The 26249-nt window shown below is 41.8% G+C and overlaps 1 protein-coding gene across 4 annotated transcripts in view; it reads right to left on the bottom strand.

Moving 5' to 3' along the window:
* Positions 1 to 26249, bottom strand: part of BCL11B (BCL11 transcription factor B) — a 161215-nt gene that overhangs the window by 123797 nt on the left and 11169 nt on the right. For 3 of the 4 annotated variants that reach the window (XM_085626431.1, XM_085626429.1, XM_085626432.1), the window contains exon 2: positions 17272 to 17634. In XM_085626431.1, coding sequence (XP_085482557.1) covers positions 17272 to 17634 — 363 coding nt within the window. The remainder of the gene's footprint in view (positions 1 to 17271; positions 17635 to 26249) is intronic. The other variant, XM_085626430.1, reaches the window with a different exon arrangement.

The raw sequence follows: 26249 nt of genomic DNA, 5'->3' as shown, positions 1-26249 counted from the left end.
GTTTCTTAGAGTTTTTTTTGACTTGCATTTGAATTTACATGGCTACCACCTGAATTGCATCTGTGAACCTGCAGCTGTGAATCAACGTGAAATCACTTATCTACCAGCTCAGCGTAGGCCACCTACCCAATACGGCTTTTATTGCAATATTAGGCATGAGCATGGATTAGTGCTCTTACAAAAAGTGTGGAAGTTCATCTGTGCTCAATAAAAAGTAGAAATCACTCTCCTACACATGAGATGACTGCACATATGAGTCCATGAAATCAGATTTTACAAAAAGGTACATCAAAGCATTTAAACTCTTTCAAATAAAGAATAAATGGACATACTTATCTATGAAATTAAGCTCTTGTAAAAGAGTGTCTGGCCACACACCATGTTCTCACACAAATCGTGGATGCTCAAATATGGATGTTCACCTAAGGTATTATTTACACAAATAGTGCATGTAGGAATACACCCGGGTATTCGAACAATTAAACTGTTCAAGGAATCATGTTTTTGCACAAGGCATGAATACACCTATTTCCGGGGCGGCTCCTCAGTTATGGCGGAGGAGCGTCGCCCCACTGCTGGCAGACGCATGTAAATTAAAATGATAATAAAGCAGTTAATCAAAACTGCTTTATTATCATGTTATTTTACTCCAGAGCCAACGCCGAGTGTTGAGGGTGGGGCCATCTGGAGCAGGAGGAGTGGTAGGCTCAGGGTGCCAGTGTGCATGCAGGTTTGGCCGACCGTCTAAAGACGGCCAAACCGACATGCGCACTTGGATATCTCCAGGCTATTGCTTGGAAATATCGGCAGGGCACAGGAGCTAAGGCTCCCACTTCATGTTGGAGTGTGGAACCAATCTACTCTGCCCAATCCCGATGCTTCTCTCATGCTGTGTAATACCAGCATGAGAGAAGCATCTGGATTGGCGCTGGGGACTCTGGGAGGATGTGAGAGCATTGTGTGAAGAAACAGCGAGGCAGCTGACGTCAGGCTGCAGGTAAGTTTAATTTTATCTATTCTACCCTCGCACTCCCCTGTGTGCTGCTACACCGATTTTCCAAGCTAGCAGCCGTCACTGACCAACTTGCCTCATAATGCATGCCCTTTGCAAAACGATAGCCAACACGCGTGCGACTAAAGAATAATGCCGTTATTGTTAGCTGGGTGCAGTATAACCCAAATGTGTTCCTGCAAACTTCATGTAGGATTTCCTGAAAACCTAACTGGCTTGTGGCACTCAAAGACTGCAATTTGCAGTTCTGGCCTGGTTATACAAAAATAGATTGTTTAAAGTCTGAGTCCTTCTCATAGCTCATACTAGGGTTGGACCTCACGTTTGTATGCCATTGTACTTGGTTCCCCATAAATATTCGGATTCTATTGCTGGATCCCAGAGTGAGGACAAAGGGTGGAAGAATTGCTTGGATGTTAACAAAATATATGCCTACCCGGAAAATCCCACCTGGTTGAAACTTGGTAGAAACAAATGATACAACATCTGAGCAGTCTTTTTCTGTGTGCACAGGAAGCAATCAGTCAAATTCACAGGTCTTTGAAACATTTTAATTAATTACAGTGTGACACGTGAGGAGCTGCCGCAGAACAATTAACCCTTCATTTTTAGAAAATTATAGCTGGTGGGATATTTCAGTGGTATAAGCTGCTTCTGCTAAGATGTGTGTGGAGCTTAACGTTGCAGCTTAAGATCCTGGATACACAACTGAAGGTCTATTGGCGTTTATAAAATAGGTGATATCATGATCCAATGTAGAGGTACCCATGTAATCAACTTTAGAGGTATAACGATGGATTAGCTAGTTTGTGCTCCTGAGCTCAAGGAATAGTGATGATACTGCCAGTGCCTAATTTGTATAAAAAGATACATAAGGAGTTCCAAGATTATTTTAGAAGCCTGCCACCACCAATACTGTTTTTTATTTTTAGAGAGCGAACATGACCATTGCAGGTATCGGAGAGCTTTCCAAATTTACAGAGAGCAGATTAACAATAACGATAATATCATATTCGAAGAAAAAATACAGGATCCAATCTTAAATGCCTATACGCTTTACCACATGCTTTCACAATAAATATGCCTTGCTGACTCAATGGGTGAATACAATGTCTGCTCAGTCTTGATGCCACCTCAGTCCTCTTTCTTACACGCTACAGTTCCTGACTCTTGGATTGTTTTCATCCACGCTTTCCCCTTTAGTTTCTCTTGTGGTCTGGTTCCAAGACGGATGATGAGAAATAAGTCCCTGTTCCCAAAAATCAGAACCGGTGGACCCCACCTCCAAAAACTAAAAGGGCCGTGAAGTCAATTATGTCACAATACAACCCAAAACCCCATTAAACAGAGCAGCGTTCTTATTCGTGGTGACTGTTAGACATGCAGGACTGGGTGAAGAGAACTGTGTGGCCTTCATAAGCACTGACCAAAGCAAGATTGTGCATTCACGCAGGAGCAGTCGAGACACTGACCCAGATGCTGAAGTATAAAGCGTAAAACAGTGTGGATGCATGTTTGTGTTCGAGAGAGTGGTCAGATACAAAGTGTGCACAGGGGATGTGCCCATTTCATAGCGTGTGAGCGTGCATGCATACCTAACGCATATTTCTTCTGCCTTAAGTAATAATCCACATACTGACTGTTATTAAAGGACTGCAAATGCGCATGTCACACAAAAAATCATTTCACTGTTTGAGTATGAAAAAATTATGCGTTAAACATAGAGGAAATATTCAGCTGGAAATGGTGGAAACTTACAAGATAGCAAATAGTGGTAAACCGAAGGTAAGGCCTAAGACCAAAAATAGTCAATACAATCTTAGAAGTACTGAGGGTGTGCACCCTGAATATTGAGCCCAGAATACAGAGACCCCAGAATACAGACGGGACACAATACTGAGAAGAAAATATTGAAACAAAATAGCGACAAGTGAGAAATTCTAGATTATCTATATCTAACTTCACATATATGTACCTACCTGATACATATATCTTCGAGGTACATAGAAGTGCCATTAGGAACAGTGGCGGCCCATGCAGGTAAGCGGCTAGGACAGGGACAGGGGGCGGAAGTGACAAATGATGGGATAGGGAAAATAAAATAAATAAAACCACTTAACTTGCGTTCGCCACATCGCCGATGCAGCGGGCGCAAGGTAAGTGGTTTTATTTATTTATTTTATTTTCCCTTTTCCATCGTTTGTCACTTCCACCTCCCCGCCCACCGTGCTTACCTGCACAGGCCACCATTGCTTAGGAACAGTAAAACTCCAATATGTACTTACCTTTCAATAGTCTATCCCTCAATATTCTGTCTTCGATATTTTTGTCCCATGATATTCTGGGGGCTGCATTCAGCAGTGCAATTGTACTGGCAAATGCAGCCTGCTTTCGATCTTGTGCTCCACAAAGTGCTCATATATTCCATGGACTGGAGGTGGGCGGGAAGGCGTGAGGGCCTTCAGAATATACACTGAACTTCCATGAGTTGGATGCCCAACGAAGTGGAAATAAGCAACATCCTTTAGGATTGTTTGAATAATAGTCAGCGATTTTAGAACCTTGCTAATTAAGTTATATAAAGTGTGATGTGTTAAATTAAGGGTACTTCACAGCGATACCAAGGCAAGGAGAGGGAAAAGGCAGATTGAGAAAAAGGGTGGAAAGGAAAACTGAGAATTTCTTTTGTCACCAAGAGATTACTGGAGGAGAAAAAAATACACATTTGTAAAGTACTCTAGATACAAAAAGAATACCTGCTTTGATTAGGGAAAAAGCGGAGTAAGATGACATACAAGGGCTGTGCGTGGAGAGCAGACATGTAAAGAGCCCACACAATCACTGATTGAAATCAAATGATACGTCTCTGCTTTTCTAAATCGTTATATTAAAAAAATGCTTTCAATGTGTTTGAATAGGGTGTACACATAAGAGGCACATTCAGTGGGCACAGATATTCTGAATATGCCACAAAGCATTCGTGAGTCCTAGTATACTCATAACACGGCGAGCTACCAAACAAAAATACAAACATACTTCAGGCAATGTTATGGCCGTCACAAAGAAACCCCTCTCCCTTAAACCTCACAAACCGCAGTCTCTGAAGGGAAGGAGGCACGGCGTCCGTTAAGGAATCTCACCTGCTACGCAGAGCGTAAATCAGGCGCGCGGACGCGCCTTCCGCATTCCCAGGGCTGGGAGGGAACCGCCGGCTAACGGTTTGTGAAGCCGTTAAGAAGGACAACACACTCCCTGAGAGTGCAGCAATAACTTCACCGGCAACAACAACACAAACAAATCATCAGCTACGCAGGCCCTCTGCTCTCCTGACCTTTCACTCAGAGGTCTGATGCTTACCGGGCACTGATGATCTGTGTCGTCATTTAAAACCTCAGGTTTCTGACACTGGGACTTCGGAATGAACATTTGTTCACGGGTACTTTTGTTTTTATCTACTGATGGCATTAAATGTTAATTTCTCCGTGCTGACTCCAGTTCATACGAATGAGTGTGATGTGGGGCGCATTACTCACTGTAGCTGTCTACAAGTTATTTCATTATTGTATGTATTCCTATAGTGTATATTGGCCATGGTGCACACCTATTGTCTCATACGTAGACGCATCATCGTTGTATAGGAAGCCAAGATAATGGCATGGCACTGGAATATCAGATTTCAAATATTGTGCTACAAACATACCACAGTAAAACTAGTGATGATCAAAATGTCGAAAAATAACTATATATAGGTATGTATAGATTTACTATGCTTAACTGCACACACCTATACATATGTATGTCTACATGTGTGTGTATATGTTCAATCTACAATTATGTGATGTTAAAAATAGTAAAACTATGCGTACCAATACATACTTACTCTGTAAGCCTGTAGAATGTCATTTCTGCAGTCGATACTGTGACATACAACTAAGATAACACTACCGATTCCTTGAGAGGGATTTGTACAGGCGCCATTTTGCAATTAATAGATTTTTTGGACTGCATTGTACTTGATGTACTACTTTATATTTTCTACCTGGGTTCTGATCATAGTTGAGCCCACAGCACAACGGGTGGGTCATGTTATTTGTCCTTATACATAACAATATGGATTTCTGTTTACAATGATTAAACATGCCTGTATGGTAGAACACTGCACACCACATAACATCTAACTGCTCAAAGACTAAAACGACCGTTATAGTTTCAAAAAGACTTCTCTATCTAGTGAAAAAGACAGTAAAAAAATCACTTAAGTGGTTCTGCAGCCGTACAACTCAAGATTTGAAGGATAGAACGGATAGAACTGCAACAGTAAAAAGGAATCACATGATACTGCTTGTTTCACCTTACAGTAAACTATATGTTACTTAATATAAAATGAAAATACATTGTCATATTTGATGGCGGGAAGTAAAATAAACGTTGAATGGAATAATAATGTTTTTAGTCATTGCCTGTTGATGGGGTGTCTACATGCTAGAGGTCTATGGCAGAACTGTTCTTCCTGTACCTGGTTTGACAAAGGCAGAAGCAAAGCTGTGGACATTAAAACTAAGATGTGATATAGGCATAGATAGATGCCATACGTGAGATGAAGGTCAACTGTGATGTCATTAAGTGTACAATGTCATTTCAGTGCTATTGTAAAGTGTAACATATGATCCTACCAACAAGAGAGTGTGAAAGGTATCATCCCTATGATGTCACCCAAGTATCGCCTTCATAAGGAAGAAATGTTGGGAGTTTAAGGAATGTTGGACATTTTTTAAATCAACATATGTGGCAAGGATCAAATAATTTTTGGTCTACTGGAAAAACGAGATGAGATCACAAGTCACAGACCTCCACAGTGTCAGGCCGTAACTCACATTTCACCTTTGCGTACAAGCACATATAGATTGATATCTACTGCAGGTGTCACTAACGAAGAAGGCATTGCCAATCTGGACAAGCTTTCAGTGTTTTCATTACTATTTTGGGAGTATTTTTTTACACCACTTATTATCAACCTTTAGCGACAAGTCGTTTTTAAATACATTTCTTTCAAAATGGTATTTCACAATGTTCCCATGGAACTGGCTATTGGGGACAGCCTTTATTACACGAAAACTGTCAATTCCATCTCATGAGTTATTCAGCAAAGTTGAACTTTTTGGATATCTTTGCCCGCTCACATAATGTGGAAATTGTGCAAACTGCAATGTCACACAAGTTAAATGTGTTAGTATCATCACCAACCTTCATTTGCATTTAAGGGTAGTGTGTTCTTCCTCATCCAAATATGCCTAAGTGATGTAGGCCAGCGTGTGTAGGAGAAACATCTGCTAAACTAGTCGAGACTAACATCACTATAAATTGTAGTCTTAGGCCCAAAAACCCCACATTAGCCAGGATATCCCCAGCATTTCACGTTTTCTTAAGTTTTAAAAAGTGAATTTCCCATACTTAAAGGCAACATCCCCCCAGCTGGTAAAACTGGCAAGGTCAAGGCAAGGACAGAATCTTTGACCATTTCAAAGGTAGTAAGCAATAAATTAACCACAGGCACAGTCAACATAACAACACACTACCATGAAAAGAATACATCACATCCCATTGTTTTATGGTAAGTATGAAAAGGTATTATGCAGCTTTAGCAACAGCAGCAGAGCATGCACATCCACTCAGAAAATTCTTCCATTGTCATTTGGGTTTGCTGTACCTGAATGTGATAAATCACATCTCCAGAGCTTTGGAAAATTAGATACAGGTCTGTACAGGAGCTTCATAGTTTGCGGTCTCAAACAATAAGCAGGAATAAAGCCATGGGGTGGCTGAAGCAGATGGAATGGTTGCAAGGTTTAGAGTTATTGTTAAAGATGCGTGGGTTGTCCTTCTTTTGTCTCTACATAGCAGCTACTGAACCAAGTGTAGAGAGAGTAGTGTAAGCCCTCCATTGCTGCCAGAACCTGTGGCAGTTAAAGTAGAAGAAATGTGCCTTAACAAACAAAGGCCAGGGAAAAAATATGGTGCACCACAGATGGCGAGTATTGCTAAAGTATAAGCCAATGTACAAAGCTTTTACTTGCAACCTTTGTACAGTTCTGTGGAAAATATTTACAACTTCGTGTAAGTATGTAAATGTCCCCCTTTGCCACCTGTCCACAGAAAGACTCTACAAAAGGAAAACTACATATAAAAAAAACTGCTGGCATTTGCCACTCTGTGAACTCTGCAAAATATAAACGTGCAGGAAAAAAACCCAGGGTATATTTTCCAGCTTCCCTACATTTAACTGAAGTAAAACATCATCTCACTGTTCAGTGAAAAGAATGTCTTGTTATGGGGAAAAAAACTTTGCTTGGGCAAAGATCAGAAAACCGGGGGTCTTTGTAATATTTGAGAAGGGAAAATATTGTTAACTTTGCAGAACTTCGCTGGCGGAAAATAAAGCTTTGAACACCCCTAACGTATTCCTCGTGAACTCACTGTATCAGTTAAAGTGGTTTTACACACAACCAATGTGCACAACTCATACCATTACACACTGAAATATTTGTCTCAATTCTCCCTCTCTCCATGGCTCATTCCATGCTCTCTAAGTTTTATTGCTGCCCCCCGCCCCCCACTATCCCTCTCCCTCCCACTTGTTAGTAAATTATCAGTCCTGTAATTACAGTCCGCGGTATATAATACCCCTCGCGTTGGTGACATCAGGTGCCACTGCAGGCTTCCTACAGAGAGGCGCAGCCAATGTTGACGGTTTCCAGCGTCATGTGCCAAGCTCAACAGAGTGCAGAACACCTGCTCCCAGCCTGACTGACATCCCTGGCAATCGCACGAGGAGCTTTTAGCCGTGGAAGGCGCTCTCGTTTTTTGTCCTCTTGCAAGCTATCCCGAGGTGCCATGATGGATGTCTGAGTCCTGTATTTAACATGGCTGCATAATGTCCATAATGGCACAGTGCACTGTACATAAATGCCTCACGGAAGACAGGAGCAATAATTAGCTGTCATGATTTAAAATAAGGGTTATCCGAGCCACATCCCAATCAGAGGCCTCACATATGCAGATTTAACTCGTCTTAATTTGAAAAACATTATTCGGCTGTTTTACTTCGTGGAAGTGTATGGTGGTGACAGTGACATCAGTCAGTGCCAGCAAAAAATATATATATGCAAGTGTGTGTGTGGCTGGCTAGATAGATAGATAGATAGATAGTTAGTTAGTTAGTTAGTTAGTTAGTTAGTTAGTTAGTTAGTTAGTTGGTTAGTTAGGTAGGTAGGTAGGTAGGTAGGTAGAGGTGGATGATGGATGGATGGATAAAGTTGGCAGGGGTGTAACTGTGGACACAACGTAAAAGGCATGACATTTCCAAGTTAAGGTACTACCTTTACCTTGGCTTTCACACCGAGCATGTTCACTTAACTCCAATCCTCAATATTGTGGAAGGTGTAAGTGAGAACATGAGAGGCTGAATAACTGAATTATATACATACACACATGTGGACTCATCAGCTGAGGAGGTAGAGCTTACTATTAAAGTTAACAGTCAACAATGACAATGTTCTAATAGTGTGAATTTTGAAACCATTCAGTAGTAATGCACATTTGCAGTCCAAGTAATAATATAACTACTTTCATCACAGGATAAACATATTCTTCTTATGGGACATGCTTCCTCTATTGATCCCCTTAATCCCACCCAGTCACTCTTCATCAGGTGATACAGCAAATTTCGGAGTGCAGTTTGCAAATATTTCTCGTGTTGAAGGCCACCTTTCTTTCCTATGACTGCAACTTTGATTTAATAATTATCGCAGCTTCTCAAAACGGTCACTGTGTTCCCACAACAAACTGATGCCGTGCCATCTTCTAAAAATTCGTTCGAGTACTTAGTAGCGTTTTATGTCTCAGTTCCCCAGTTTCCTTGCAAAATTTGTGAGCGGGCTTCCAAGCGCTGCCTCAGAGTTCTCTTCGGGTGGGCTGAAAGCTATGCTGGCGCTATTTCCACATTGCGAACTTGAGACCTAAACAGAGAATGGTTAGACTTTGAGCACCAATCCGCTGTTCAGCATCGTTACACTTTGTCCTTTTTAGTGAGCGGCATACCCTCAAATAAAATAAAACAAATACAGATTTCCTTAACTGTTTACAAAATAAGGGTGATTTAAGCTCCTAAAATGTTTAAAGTGTACTGAATGCTCTTTCATAATTATATTTTGGAACGAATTACATATCTACTGGAGTTTTTATTGAACCATCCTGCAGTTTGATAAGGACCAAGGATAGCTTGTTTCAGGTTTAAAAAAATAGTATTTTTGAGCTAGTTTTCTACTATGACATTGAATGCAAGTGAAAGAAGGTCCAGGAACTCAAACCAGATTTCTCGCGAAAGAAGCATAAAGAGAAGATATTGAAAGAAACTGTGAACTCTTGTTGGCGCAGCAGAGAGAGAGAGAGAGAGAGAGAGAGACTATATTAAATGAACCAGTGGGTGCCTAGAAGGGCACTAGATCTCATTTGGGTCTTCTAGAAAATCAACATTCTGGTCTCAGGGTTGAGGTGTTGAACAACTGATTTTCCTTTAAAGAGGTGAGCAGATCACTAGATCATCTGTAACAATTTGCCTGTACGGTATGCTGCACCAGGCCCTTGCACCACTTGTGTTGACTTAGGGGCCGGTGGTTGGGGGGATGACGAGGGAGAGGTTCACTCTAACTTCCCAAGGGAAGATTGGTCATTCCAATGTGTTATTTGGTCCTTCTAACTTCGGTCCATTCTACAGTGATAGCCCCTACTCCATCTCAGTGGTCTACCTAACCATGTTTTTGTCCTGCATCGGTTCATCCTTTACTCTGTTGTCCAGACTCCAAATGGCCTTTCTTACTTTACCCGTATCACCCTTTAAACCCATCAACTTGGTTCACTTTTATTTTCACACTTCCCACTGTTCCTAACTGCCCACCCTGATCACTCTTCACCGCCTCTCGCGCTCGGCGCGCTCTGGTTCTTTCAATGTCACCAGGCCACCTTTCCTCCACCTTATGGGTCTTCTTACCATATGCGACGGCCATGGCACACTCTTTCTTTATGCCTTGTTCCACATTGCTAAGAAAGGGCACGAGCGGGCATTTGAAATTCTTTCCCCTTCAGTGGCCCTTTTCGTTATGTTTCTCTTTCATGTTAATCCATTTAAGTACTTGCCGCTGTTTCATTACGTGCCGCGCTTAGGATAAAAGTGCTAGGTAAATACCATGATTGAAAAGAAATGAAGGCATGGGCAGTAGAAAGTGCTCAACAGGATGGAAGAAAAAGCCCTTGTGGCCCTGCCCTTCCCACCAATCCCCCCCTTCACACCTCGCCCTCCACCCACCCCCTAGCGAAAGACCTCTCGCATGAAATGATATAAAGTTGAGGAGCTAGACTCACAAATACACTCTCAACAAGAGACTGCGCAGCCGCCTTGGCGAAAGACCGCAAGGTAGCGCAGGAGGCCTGAGAAGAGATCTCAGAGGGCTGACGCGGCCCATTTCTGGCTGTGCTTTGCAGCACAAAGGCCTTGTCATCTTTGAAAAGTGCGCTTACGCTTCAATTGAGAGCTCTATTTGATAATAAATAAACCGAAAGTTATCTCAATTCCCTTTTACTCTTCATCTACACAGAGAGAGACAACAAACATGGCTCCTCCATAAAAATGCACCCGCTGCAGTCCTAAGAATTCAATTAAGCCAAAAATAATTAATGCTTCCAACACATTGAATTGCATTTTACATCTGAGCCACTGACGTTTTGTTCTTTCATCTGCCGTTTTATTAAATAATAATAAAAAAAAAAGTTTTGATGCCAAGTAAGGGAAAGAAAAAGGCCCGATTTGTTAATGTAATGTTCCCTTTCAGCTGACACAGCATGTAAAGTGTTTTTTGTGCCTTTGATTAAAATAACATTTTAAAAGCTTTGAACAAACATATCTCGCTTTACTTTTAAGGGATTATTTTGCATATTTCTTAGAGAATAAAGACGCTCAATCTTCCTGTCTCAGAAGTGAAGGCTAAGAATATTTTTCAGTACAAGCCGACAGAAAAAAGAATAGGCTGACTGTCGGATTATTAAACCCCACAACGCCCTCCTCCCCAAAAAGAGCTGCCTACGGATTAATTTCTCCTTTTATCAAATTATATTTAGTTGCTTTTATTAAAGGAATTTAACAACAGTGATTTACCGACTCTATCTGGGAAATACCTTTTGCACTCGACACAGATTTGGCTTTTTCTTGCCCAAAGTAGCAAACGGTGCAACTGACAGGGCTTGGTCGATCACCATAGTGGCTTTTTGAGAAATTATTTCCATGTTCTTTTATTTTAAGGCGACCCATTAGGGAAGACAACAAATCCCTCCTCTGTGCATTTTTTGTATTTGTGTATTTATGCGGATTTTGTTTTTGAGCTGAATTTGAATTTATTGAGTTGAGGGGCATCAACTGGAATAATAGTCTTTTCCTAGCATTTCAGGTTGTAGGCCAGGAAGGTGCCCACCTTCCTCTATGTCATCAAGGGCACAGTTTGCAATCCCAGGCTTCTGCGTGTCTCCCTAATGCATTCTGAGTGGTGTTGTCTTGGTCTGCTCCATCAAACTAATCAGACTGACACACCTGATAATGTTTTGTAGGTGAAGAGGTCAGACCTGGAAGCGTGCCTGTGCTGGTCACTCTATAGGGCGGTAGCGCTGTCAGTGTGAGGCTGAGATGGTATATTTTTGGGCTGATAGATGCTACCAGATATATAGACAGTGCTAAATGTAGAACTGATTACACTTTTTACATTATTTACAGTCAACGAAAATAATGTGGAAATATGGTGAGTGCTGGCCGTGAGCAGTTCTACACGGATACATCAAATGACTGCACAGTTCCTTTTAGTAGACTCGGGTGTGGGTGGTCAGAAGGGTGAGAGAGCAACTTCCCAGTCTTTGTTGGTGGCCCTCCAAGTGGTGGAAGCAGGTTTTTACTTCAACCTGCTATGCAGGTATGGAGGGAATGTCCTGCAGTTCTTAAAGGTCCTGTGCCAGATGCCTTCTAGGTGTACTCAGTGTAAAACACGAGGAACAGTATGACGTTTTACAGCTAGGAGTCGATGATCAGCAGAAGGTAGCACACAAGTAGTGAACATTACCAAGAGAGGAACTCCACAAATGATGGTTTGGAGGATGCAGCTGTTGAAGATCATTTATGCAAGGATGAGGAGGTCATATTGGGCTTGAGGCTTGGCAGATAGCACGCAAGGATGAGGTGTTCACATTGGGCCCAATGCTTGGCATGTAGCACACAAGGATGAGGAGTTCATATTGGGCTCAATGCTTGGCATGTAGCACGCAAGGATGAGGCGTTCATATTGGGCTTGATGCTTGACATGTAGCATGCAAGGATGAAGTGTTCATATTGGGCTCGATGCTTGACATGTAGCACGCAAGGATGAGGCGTTCACATTGGGCTCGATGTTTGGCAGGTATGACGCAAGGATGAGGAGTTCACATTGGGCCCAATGCTTGGCATGTAGCATGCAAGGATTAGGAGTTCATATTGGGCTCGATCCTTGACATGTAACACGCAAGGATGAGGCGTTCATATTGGGCTCGATGCTTGGCAGGTATGACGCAAGGATGAGGAGTTCCTATTGGACTCGATGCTTGGCCGGTGGCACGCAAGGATGAGGAGTTCATATTGGGCTCGATGCTTGGCAAGTATGATGCAAGGATGAGGAGTTCATATTGGGCTCGAAGCTTGGAAGGTAGCATGCAAGGAGGAGGAGTCCATATTGGGCTTGATGCTTGGCAGGTGGCACGCAAGAATGAGGAGTCCATATTGGGCTCGATGCTAGATATGACACAAGGATGAGGAGTTCATATTGGGCTGGAAGCTTGGCAGGTGGCTCGCAAGAATGAGGAGTCTCCATATTGGGCTCGATACTAGGCAGGTATGACACAAGGCTGAGGAGTTCATATTGGGCTGGATGCTTGGCAGGTAGCATGCAAGGATGAGGAGTCCATATTGAGCTCAATGCTAGGCAGGTATAACACAAGGATGAGGAGTTCATATTGGACTCGATGCTTGGAAGGTATCACCCAAGGATGAGGAGTTCATATTGGGCTCAATGCTAGGCAGGTATGACACAAGGATGAGGAGTTCATATTGGGCTGGATGCTTGGCAGGTAGCATGCAAGGATGAGGAGTCCATATTGGGCTCAATGCTAGGCAGGAATAATGCAAGGATGAGGAGTTCATATTGAGCTCGATGCTTGGAAGGTAGCACCCAAGGATGAGGAGTCCATATTGGGCTCGATGCAAGGCAGGTACGACGCAAGGATGATGAGTGCATATTGGGCTGGATGCTTGGCAGGTAGCACGCAAGATGAGGCGTTCATACTGGGCTGGATGCTTGGCAGGTAGCATGCAAGGAGGAGGAGTTAATATTGGGCACGATGCTTGGCAGGTAGCCATCCAGTCTGGTGCTAGTGATGAGGGGTAGGATGGTGAAGGGGTAGGAAGGATGCATATGGTAACATTTATGACTTTATCGAGGGTGTAAAAGAACATTGTGGAAGGCCACCGAAAGAGTTCCATTTGCAGTTTGAAGAAAACTTCAGTTTTGCCGTCTGGAGGTGAACAGATTGTGGTGTCACTGAAGCCGACATTGTGATCATCTCACAGTATGAGCAGCACAGAAGGCACTATTGTGATAAAATTGAGGAGGCCACGTTTGTGGTAATTATTACAGTCTCAAACAAAAAGCTGGCTGGAGCTTACATTGTACAGCATGCATCTATTTGGGTAGGATGTCTGAGTACAGCATTTAACAGAGTTTCCCAACCCTTGGGATAGAGAGGGAAGGTGCAATCATTCTTCTCTGATGGGAGGATCTGAAGAAATGTTATAGTAACTTTAAAGGTTTGAAAGATGCTTTGTTTTTTTCAAGATTTGAATTATCCATAAAGTCCAACTAAACCCTAGTGGGGTCTGCTTCTGCAGTGCATGTGTTCATGAGGCACACATATATTTGGAAGCATCTTGTATACAGAGACCAGGTGTAAAATGTCATGCCTATTCAGGCAATTCTCTTCACACACAGCAAACCATAATACAAATGGATCGAATTAATTTCCTATGCTGTCCTTACGGTGTAGTGGTAGGTTCATTGTTCATTTGACAATCATTAAATGGAATAGTTTTTTCTCTGTATCTTAGAATCTGCCTTAGTCTTTTTTGGGCAGTAATCAGAGGCACAAGCAACATACCGCACAGAAGCAGACACCTTATAGAGACATTCCCCCACTCATATGAAAAGTAACCAAAAGCAAGAGACAAAACTGTGGAAAGACCACATGCCGTCTAGTGATGTAGTACAACCTTCCTTAACACTTCAATTTTTAAGCGTCGTATTTGGTTTGGACACCTAAGAAACTTTTAAATTGCTATGTCTCAACAGCACAGTAGAGGGTTCCTGCCAGAGAAGTTTTAAACTAATTCCTGAGGTTTAGTTGCTTAACTAGAGCCAAATGTTTCAAAATCTAAGAAGCAAGTTAAGTTAAAATGTTCCTCTGCCCTCCTTCTGAAATAAGTGTTTAATTTAATAATCGTGCAGTATGGTTAATGCCCAGAAGTGAGTCCAAGCGTTGCTTTCTCACGGGCCTCCCGTTCGAAATCTTTAGCTTTTTAACTAGTCTAGCCACAAGACAAGTTAGTACCAGGCAGTCAACTTCCCTGTATACAGGGGTAACTAACCAGCGCAGAGAAAAAACAGTTCTCCCCAGCCAGCCTTGCATCTGTAACCACTCCCATCAACAGGCATTTCAGCCTGTTTCTTTGTCTGATGATGACTGCTTGGGATTGGAGGACTGTTATGACATCATTTACCAGATGCCTACACAGGGGAGTGTAATGGCCTGAGGCGATAAACTGACGCTTCTATCCAGGGTTCTGCTCTGCAGAGCAAACCTATGCCAACCCCCACCCCCAGCCCTATGCCCGCGGTTTCTTGCATCCAGATGTCACATACATGTAAAATGTGTCACATACTAATTTTATAAGCAAATGACAAATCCAGATTGGGTGTAGTTTCAATACAAGCAAAACAGTTGCAGTTTCCTCTAAATTCTTAGGGGACATGACGTGCAGTAGTCAAAGGGTGGATGGGAACAACCACCTAATCACTACCCACCCTAAAGTCAGCAGTTAACTAACTAAATCTGCGTTAGATGCTGAATATTTCAAGCGACTGACACAACGAGTTTCAATTATTATTTTTGTGGCACCACAAAGAAATTAAAACGAAAGTGAAACACTCTTTTTTTAATTTGGAAAATCCCTCGTGCAGGTTTCCTGTTAACATAGAGCACACTTTTTGACTGTTACCGTTCATGAAAAATGCAAATTAAAGTTAACTAAAAGGTAAACTAAAATAAAATAAGTTATGTAGTAGAAAGCATCAATTTTGGGTACATGTTTGTGGGTAAACCGAAATTTCCTATCAGTGAAGTGGTGGAAACCTGTAAAATGGGAGGAAGGTACAGTGACAATATTGCAAGTGGGTTGATACAAAGTATATATGCCAATATTTCAGAGGTAAAGAACAAATGTGCGCTGCAGAGGAAACTACTGTGTATATGAGATTTATTGTGGCAGAAATGGACAGACAGCTCAGTGAGTTAAAGCAACTGCTGCATATATAAGTGTGCAACCTGCAGACCACAGATTCGTATTCCACTGGGGTAGCACAGCATTTCACCCCTCAGAGATTGACAAAATGATACACAGAGTTGGATTGTAGTCCCACATTTTAATAAAGTTATTAAGCTAAAATAAAGAAGTGAATGAATTGTTATATAAAAATAAATGAATAATGTCCAACCCAAAGGCTGAGTATAGATTCTCCTTTTGAGTTACGACTGCCACAAAATGAGGCAGAACTTGTTGTCTAGAAATAAAATCTTTCTTGTACTAACTAATTCGTGAAGCTCATAGCTTAATGCAAAAGCAAGTAGCTGTCACGTTATACTGCTTTGCCTGGGAGTACACAAGGGCCAAAAGGCATGCACAGCAATGAATGTTTGGAATGTCCATCCAGATGTTTCAGACCAACGTGAGCAACAGGGCCGGCTTTAGGGCGGTGCGACCGGTGCCGCCGCACTGGGTGCTGACCTGTGGAGAGGGGCGCTGACCTCAGGGGGGCGCTGTGTTTAGCAATGACTTATAATGGGAGAGATGAGGGGCACTTTTGCCCGGTAGTAGTGAGAGAATCGGAGAAGGAGGTCATGGGGTGTGGAGGCACCAACAGTGATTGTTGCACCAGGTGCCACCAGCGCCAAAGCCGGCTCTGCATAAAAATGAAAACTGAAAAAGTATTGGTAAAGGAAGGTCAGGGACGCAGGTCAGGATCCGCTATGAAATGCATGCTTCGCTACATCCCGACTCGCAGTACCCACAGTAATATCAGCATTGGCTCTGCAGTGTAGGGGACGAGGGTTCAAAGGAAAGGGACCCACTGACTTGGATTATTGCTAGAATGGTTGGCATCTTGGCCAGCTTAATATGTTGTCACTCCCCCTAACCCCATTCAATTATCTAATATGTGATGCTTCGTGGTGTGATCTGGCACCCACAGCTGATAGCACCCTTGGAAGCTATCTAGTATTGCCCTTCGTGTAACGCCTGTCTGCTTTTGATCAAGAATCTTACAGGATGGACAACCCCGAGTTACAACAGACAAAATGAGGCAATGGGTGATGGAGGGGCTTGTCTGTGATTGCGTAGCTTCTAGCTGGATGTATCTCACAATATCATGCTTAAAACATTGTCCGATAAAAATATCAACACCACCGTATACACCCTCTTTGTATTGTTAAAGTAAGCATATAAAGGCAAGTATAGATTTACTATTCTTAACTCCTTATCTACTTACCTTGATGATAGAGTGGTACTAGATAACGTGGAGTCGATATTGTTGCAGAATGATATTTTGGCTACATTATTGTGACTCCCTATCCAACCTCTTTGTTTGAGTTCACAAATTCATCAATAAAACTACTAGACCGTAGCTCCTTCCTTTACATAATAAGAAATTGTTCTTGATCATTTAGCCTGCTCTAGCCCAGGCAGAAGTCTTGTTATACAACTGGTGCTAAACATTTACACACAAATGTAACCTCCTGTAAAAAGTAAAAATCAAAGATGGTGGTGATTAATGTAACCATTTTTGCTATCTATGACGTTTGAAACATACCTGCAATGTGCTCCTGCTTCGGGCAAATTCCTTTTGGAGGTGTGTGAAGACGGTCTTCCTCATCGGGTGTGACTTGGATCCCGATCTCCACGGGCTCTTTCACTTTCCTGAGCTCTGCGCGCGACGAGGGGGGTGGACTGCTCTTATCCAGGCTCTTTTCGTAGCAGATGCCGCTGGCGAGGTTGCACTGTTTCTTCTTGTGCTCTATAAAAACCAAGATGTCCCCCAGATGGAAGTTCATCTGACACTGTCCACAGGTTAGTAGATCGGGGTCTCGGCCCCCGCCGATGCCACCTGACTCTGAGATCGCCAGGTTCTCGTCCTCGTCTGTGATTGCCGCTTCCACATTGTGAGCCTCTGCTTCTTCAGGACAAGAGAGAGAAAAACAACAAAAGGTCCGTCTGAATGCCTCAACAACTTACACACAAGATACATTAACAAACAGAAAAGCATTTCAACATGTAGGATTCAAGCTTGCACTGGACTTCTAACATTATATATTTACTCAAGACATTAGTAGCTAACCCTTCAAAAAACTAGACCTCAAGGCTGGGACAACTAACAGTTTGTATGTATGTATGTATGTATGTATGTATGTATGTATGTATGTATATGGCATTCCTATAGCTGGAGCCTGGCCACAATGCGGCAGAGCACTGTGCATGGTCATAGACAAGCATAAGTCAACAAATAATAAGAGAGGAAGCTGTGTTGTCGGCAATTAATGCACTGAGATGTTATGTTCTTCAAAGAGGTGGGCCTTCAACTCTTTCCTAAATTGGAGCAATGTTGGGATGGTGCTGATGGGACATGGAAATGTTATTTCAGATCCTGGGAGTATAGATGAAAAAGGCGCACTGTCTTTTTTTTCTTCTTTACACTTCTGCAGTCTGATGGTCACCTGGTTTTGGGTCTGCTGAGAACCCCTAGATGGTGAGCTTACCTGCAAGATAAACAGGGATCCTGGCCCTGATGGCTCTATAATGAGTGTAATGGCTGTGTGAATAATGCCCTCTTCTTGTCACTGCAAAGTATTGCTCTGATAACCTTTCATCTTGTCTCGGAGTCCCCGTGATAGTCCAGTGATGACCCACTGCACCCCTCCTTCCCCCCTTCTTTGTTCCCTGAGCAAATTCACTTTTCACCGGCAATGACCCTACATATATTATCTATTTCGGTGTCTTCACCAATTAATTTTATATTAATTTTTAACTTTTCCACTATTTAAATGGCTCCTTCTTGTTTCTGTTTCTTCACTTTGCTTCTCTTGGAAGGCTGCCGTTTTCCATGTTTGATCCTGTTCAAGGGAATTACCTTACTTGTAGGTCACTGCTAGAGGTCAGTTTTGGGCCATTTAGTGTGCCAATTTTGACTTTCCACAAAGCGCTTAAAAACTGCACTGCACAGTACTAGCTGTAAAACATGAATGTGTTCATTCATACATTCATCCAATCTAATATCAACCAATAATTGCTGCCATGTGCCTGATGAAAAGCTTTAGAACGTGAATATTAATGCACCACTGACTTCCATGCTAGAAATTACCAAACTAAATGCAATTTTCGTATTCCTTTTGCGTAACTTGGTGAACCAAAAATAATTGACTTTTTATTGTATTTCTGATAGAAGGTCACAACAAAGGTCAATGTCTTGGCCTGTATAATCTACTTGAAGCTAACGCACAAGCAACAACATGTAGGTCAACATGCTTTCCGACACCGGATTACCGGCTACTGGAAATTCCAGCTCTCCCATGACAAGGTTGCATTCAGACTTAAACCAGACTACAGGGATATCATGAGATTCCCAAAGAGGTTGTTATCATTCTTTCAAGCTATGTGACTGAGGCTGCCACAGCCCTATCGGCCCTTTAAAATCACCAGTTTGCCAGGAATCTTCCTTTTTTCTCCACACTGCAGTCAACTTCTATTTGCATTGAGTTCTGGGATAGTCCATTACACTCTTAAATGTACTCTCCATCACCCGTAAGTGACTGAGGACATGACGCAGTCCACTTGCTGGCCTTATTAGACTTTTTTGTGGGCCGGGGAACTGGTCAAGATGTCTCTACAACTTTGTAAGATTAGGTTTTTGCAAAAGGAGAGAGGATCTGCTCTGGTGCTTTTTGTTTACATGCTCTACTTTCATGTACCTGGTCTTTCCACTCACTCAGTTGTTTTGGGCGTTTTGGGGGCGTAAGCTTACAAAAATGTCATTTTATCAGTTCTGTATCCTAAGACACATGCTGGTTCACCAAAACGTTCTAGAAAGGGCAATGTAAACTGTGAAACAGTATCGGCCGCCTGTCTAGTGCAAAGCACTACTTTCAGCTTGTTTTGTGCCTGAACTGTACAACATCACAAAATACCAGAAAAAACTCAGCTCCTGGCAACGCGCCACTCTCTACAATCCAACGTATAGCACTATAAGGCTCTCCCCATGTGGTAAAACTGTGAATACATGTGTACAGTGCTGCGACAAAGCTGGCATTTCCCTAACACCTATTTAATTACTATTATTTGTTACCCAAGTATCTTCCTTTTTATAAATGTTTAAGTATGATGTGTGGATAATTGTATTTACTGTACTCTGATGCCAAGACCCATAATTGTAGTGCTCAGTTTTTTTTCCCCTGTCTTTGCAAAATATGAACTGCTTCTAAAATTAAAAGTGTAAGTAGGAAGAATCGTTCCATGAGCAGCCTTGGGGAAAGCAAATGGTAAAGGGATGTGCAGAGGGTCAAATGTGGGGTCATGATACAAACGTGGGTTCTGTAAGCTGAACTATAAGACCAGACCATCTCACTAAAATACCCCTCTTGCAATTACCCAAAGTTCAATACCTGCATTAGGTATGAGTGCCATCGCCTTGGTACACTGGTGGTCAAAGAGTCTACTTTCAAACCCTCACAGCAAGACCAAGAGTCAACCCAATGTAAAGTCAGAAGCAACCACTTCCCTTAAATGGCAACACAAGTAAAAATCTACGGTAGCATCGACTCTAAGCGGAAGGGAGATGGTTTCACTCTTGAGCAGCTGGCGTATAGCTTGTTGTACCCCTTGAAACGTCTGCAGACTGCAATAACTTAAAAAAAGGCATCCCGGCTTTACTTGGCCTAGCTGTGCAGCTGCTATAATTCTTCAGAGTTCCTGGCATAGGCCATCTGACATCTCCTATGACATCACCATGAGCCCAACCTTCCCAGAGTCAGTCACGCCCCCTTTACTAAACATCCCTCATTGGTTGTGGCAAAAATGCAACTGTTCGTATAAGCATATGCAGTAGCTGCTAATGGTACATGACAATACTCCAGTGAATCAAAGAGCCGCTAGCCTTCATGCAACCCTGACAAGTGGCTAGTGTTCCCATGATTTCTATTTGTTTTATTACCCACTCTTCAGCTTTCCTGTCATACCTCTACTGTCCAATCCAGTAAAAGAATACTTCCTCGATCAAACTCAGGCATACCCCCAACTAGCCCCATTTGCAATAAAACAGTACCCCTCTATACCTGCACAATGTGTTGAATGACATAAAAAACAAGCATTTGCAAAGCCAATGGGGCCTGCTCTTGACCACTGTTCAATGTGTATTTATTTTGCAAACATATGTAACATGCAAGAAATTGGTAAATATAAGCGATATAAAAGTAAAGGAGTGGTCCAGTGAGGAATACCAGCCCTTGCACTGATGTGCTCTCCTTTTCAAATAAATAAATAAATACCAGCATTTGTAAAGCGCACAGCTACCTCCAGAGAGGTGTCCCGGCGCTGGGGGCCGTCGGGAGATTAAGCGAGCTATTGCCCAGAGTCACATGGTGCTGGGCTAACCTGCCGCCAGCAAAGAGATGTGTACATGTAGTCAGGCAAAATTCTGTTACTCATTCAAAGAGAGCAATGGCTGAAGTAGGCAGACCCATTTCTAAATGCATTATCCTGTGATGGTGGAAGCAAAATGTGAATGACACTGGAAAGGCCACGGATGAAGAGAGCTGACCAAATGACCCTGTATGCATATATATATGTATGTATGTATGTATGTATGTATGTATGTATGGATAGATAGATAGATAGATAGATAGATAGATAGATAGATAGATAGATAGATAGATAGATAGATAGATAGATAGATAGATAGATAGATAGATAGATAGATAGATAGATAGATAGATAGATAGATAGATAGATAGATAGATAGATAGATAGAGAGATACTTTTTTTTTTTTGGACATTGACAAAGCCGCAAGGCGAAACGTGTCTGTTGGGGGGTTGAGGGGTCTGTAATAAAGCACTTTTGTAATGGATACCAGTGTGCTTTCCTCTTTCAACGTCGGAGAAAATACGCCGATAGTTTCTCAAATATATATATATATATATATATATATATATATATATATATATATATATATATATATATATATATATATATATATATATATATATATATATATATATTCCTATGGGAAATAACATGGAGAAAACACGTTAAGGGACACTCCTTTTTCTCGGTCCCCGCGTGACGAATCACCCCCAACTTTCAGGATAGGAGCTGACCGGAGTGCCCCACCAGTTTTAAAAATTTCACGAAGATTCGTCATCCAGCGCCAAAGTTATTGGGATAAAGAATGTTACAAATTTCCTTAGGATAATAGGTCCTAACTATAACTACCTACTGGCGACCGCCATATATATATATATATATACATAGATATATATATAGATAGATATAGATATATATAGATAGAGATATAGATATGTATGACGAAAAGAACTCAAGTGAACTGCTCTCCTCCTTACGATGCTGGTGCCCGAGTTGGCTGGAGCTGCGTCAAAGTATCTATAAAGATCATCAGTCCTACACAGGAATGAAACAAAGTAGCACACCAATCTGTTCTCCGGTTTATTAGTTCAAAGGAACACAATGAGTTTCTGCTAACCAGTAGCCTTTGTGTGTGTGTGTGTGTATATATATATATATATGTGTGTGTGTGTGCATATATACATATACATATATGTGTGTGTGTGTGTATATATATATATATATATACATATGTGTGTGTGTGTGTTTGTGTTTTTTTAGCATAAGGCTGGCGATAGGCTAAAACTAAGTGGGCCAAGCCTAAAAAATATGTTCTAATATTTACTAAGTGCAGGTGTAACTAAGGGTTGATCAACGAAGTAAGGCTCACTGCAGAATTATTTGTCTGGAATCTACATTACGGCAGAAGGAACGCCCCTTCTGCAGCAATAACCAGAACATACAAATGCTGCTAGCTGCTTTTCTAAGAAAAACATATATAGGGATCATTTTTCAATAGGCTGTGAAACACAGGCGTCCCTGAAGAAGAATAACATTGGCAAATGAATGAAAACCACCCAACAGTGGATTCGGGTAGTATTCTGACTCAGAAAAGCTCCTCCCAAAAGGATATTTGAATGTTCGGTGCTACAGGATAAGCAATCGCTTTATTAGTCTGATATTCGAGCAGGATATTTTTATTTTCTTTGTACAAAGCCCAACAACACTAGGTGTCGGAGGGAAGTGAGGTAGTGGCAGGGTCAATGGCTCCACTGCTGGGCAATAAAGCACAAAACAGAGGTATTCTGTCTAGAGAATATAGAGTGAAAGAGGCCACGACCAATATTTTTTGGGAGGAAGTGACATAAAAAAATGACAAAGAAATGTGTGGCGGCAAGGAATGCACGTGATCAAGAAAAGCAGGATTCTTAGAGAACCACGCTAATGCGCTTTGCGACCAGGAATAGTACTGCTCAAGGGGCACCATCAAAGGCAAATCATGCTTCTCACGTGCGGCTCCAGGGATTTTAAGACCCACTAGACATGCTTCTTACACAGACTCAAACTGGTGCGATCGAACTTCAGTAGCATTGCTTACTTACTCCATTATGGCCAGGAGTCTTCATAATGCGTGCTTAAAGATAGGGTAGGAGTTTCTTTAAAAATTCGCTCGAGTCAGTGGAGTGTGATTCATAAGAAGACAATCTGACACGGCGATTTTATTTTTAAAACACATGATGTATGGAAGGTAGGCCTTCTTGTCGACATCTTAGCAACAAAGTCAACCATCTATACCAGAGTATAATGAGGAGTGAATACACACATAAACAGATTATTACTGTATAATGATGATTGTGCCAGCGTACTGTAAGCAAAAACACAGATTTTTTACTGAAATTCGGTTTCCTGAATATATAAGGATCTTGAGGGTTTTTGCCTACTTATACTGACAGACCTAGTGTGGAGGTCAGACACCGAATATGGCTGGGGCTTCACTCAAACAAAATGCATAAAAATAGTAAATAGGGCGATATCGTAAACAATTGGTTCATTTTAATATGGGGTCGTTCTGGGATTTAGGTATTTGGCTCAGGAGTAAAAGGCAAATATGTACCGCCTGTTTATCCGTTCACGTAGCAGGCGGAAGCTGAGAAGCTTAAGCCGTTAAACTGTTGTTCACATGAGCCTAATTTCAGAGGCTAGGGAAAGTTGTGTCAGTTCGAAGAGGTAGCGCACAAGAAAAGGAAGGTGTGGCCTCGCCCACCATTTGTAGCCAAGCTCTCCCGTTGAAGAGACCAAAGCTGTCAGGCCCGGAAATGATAACGGTGCAAAAGGCGGGGTGTGGGGGCCAGAAGTGAGTGAGGTATGCCTGAATCTCCGCCACCATGCTCTCGTAACAGTGGCCAGTCCACCTGTGCTATGCGATATATTTTAATTCATACAAATTCATACAATTTGTAAACTCAAATACACCTATGTGTGTCTGTGAGAGGCTGGTGTTTCAACTTAGATTCACCTCTGAGTTTGCTGGGGCATATGGGGAGACGGGCCTGCCACCAGTTAATCCGCTGCAGAATAGAGGCCTTTGATTAGCCAAGTAATGATTGTCAAATTATCCAGCTTTATTTGTATCATACGAGAAGTTTTCCTCAGAGATCTCTAGGTTACTCTGTCCTTTGACATTGCCCATGGAGTTTACACAAAATAAATTACAAGAAAATGGCAGCTCCAGTAAATATTTGGCTAATCTACAAGTGTGGGTGCTGCTATTTTGAAACCAATGTGTTTTAGTGTGTGTGTGAGAATTGTCTAATTCATCCAGAAATTTGAAACATTTGGGAAAAACAGTGTTTATTGTGTTTTTATTCTGATTGTGTCCATTAGTCTAACATTCCATTTAAACAGCAGCACCTTTTTCCAAAGAAATGGATGTCACGTGTAAGGAACAGCACGTGCACCACAACAAATGAATATCACATATAAGGGCCAGTACTTTAAACCATTAAATGAATGCCACTTATCCCTACAAATAGGTATCACATATTGCAAACAGCACCTTCGCCCTAAGGAATGAGTGGCACATATAGGGACCGCTACTTTTACCCCAAGAATTGGATGGCCCACATAAGGAGGAGTACCCTTATGCCTCAAATATGAATATCACTTATTGGAAACAACACCCTTGCTCCAAAAATGGAATGCCACTTATAGGGAAAAGTGTCTTAATCCCTACAAATAAATGCCACATATAAGAAACGTTCCCTTTTCCCAAGAAATAGATGCCACGTATAAAGATCCATACTGCACCCCAAGAAAGAGTCCTTGCATCCTAAGAAATGAATGACACATTAAAGGACCAGGCTCTTTGCCCCCGAGAAACACAGAAGGCTAACAAAACTTCTAGACTGCCTTGACACTATGCCTGCTTTCAAACAGAGGCCTTATCTCAACGGTAGGATGAAATTGGGCACTCAAAATTATCTTACACATCTGTCTATCCATCTATCTATCTATCTATCATCTATCTATCTATCTATCTATCTATCTATCTATCTATCTATCTATCTATCTATCGATCTGCCTTTCTATATAGCCACATACTGCTTCAGTAGTTCCTAAACTTCTAAATGTCAAACAAAAAAGGCATGCAAATTCCACCACGAATTTAGGTTTCCTTAAAAATCAATTGCATTTTGCAGCGTCGGCAGTCCGATGTGAAGAAAGATTCAGTATGTTTCATTTACCAACCTAGTTGGAGCTACAGACGCATATTCCCTGTAGTTACAAAAAATAAGTGTTTTCTTGTCTCTTTGCTTGCCAAAAACTCTGCCAAGCCTCTTACTCGTAACATGTGGTGTTCTTTCGCTTTCTGGCAGCCGTTGCTGTGCTCTCTTTCACTTTCTTCATGCAGCGAGCCCTTGTGATCTGCAGTAATTGGGTTTTAAAATGCCCACAGACTCTTTGCACTATTTACTGTCTTGTCCCCGCCGAAGACCCGTCGAAGCAGTCCTGCCCCGTGTCAGCGATCACACTGCAATGACTAAAGATGGATCCTTGTATTAAAGGAGACTTGTGGGCTCTATTGAGAGTCCTGAGTGCTTACATTAAGTAGTTAGGGTCACCGAATATGCATTTCACAAATTCAGTCTTTCAACTTCCTTTTTTCTTCTTTTGCCTTTAAAAGGTAGCCCACAGTGAACTTTAATTAAATATCCTTAACTCCAAGCTTGCATACCTTGAATCTATATTTATATATTGTCAAGGTACATATATGGGGAGCGAAGAACTGTAAATGTATAATTACCTACATGCACGTCTCTTCAAGATATTGTGGTAGTCTATATTCTGGCTACGATATTTTTGTAGGATGATGTTTTAAATAAAAATATTCTGGTAGAATACCACCCTATGCTATTGAATTTGGAAGCCCCTATCCGGTATTGTTGGGTATTAAAAGATACACCATAATACAAATAACTCACTTTTACCATGGACCTTACAAAGTATTCAACCCATGCTCTTAAAATTCCTCTAGTCAAAGTGTGCATAACATGGCATGGCCCGCTACACGCTACCAGCGAATACTTCCATACAGCTAGCAGAGACAAACCACGCAGGATGGTACGTTTTGTAAATTTTATAACGCTGGCTTCAATTTTCTTGTACTTATCTATGATACT

This window comes from Triturus cristatus, chromosome 9, assembly GCF_964204655.1.
Source record: "Triturus cristatus chromosome 9, aTriCri1.1, whole genome shotgun sequence".
NCBI classification, from domain to species: domain Eukaryota; kingdom Metazoa; phylum Chordata; class Amphibia; order Caudata; family Salamandridae; genus Triturus; species Triturus cristatus.
This window is presented reverse-complemented; position numbering and strand designations above follow the sequence as displayed.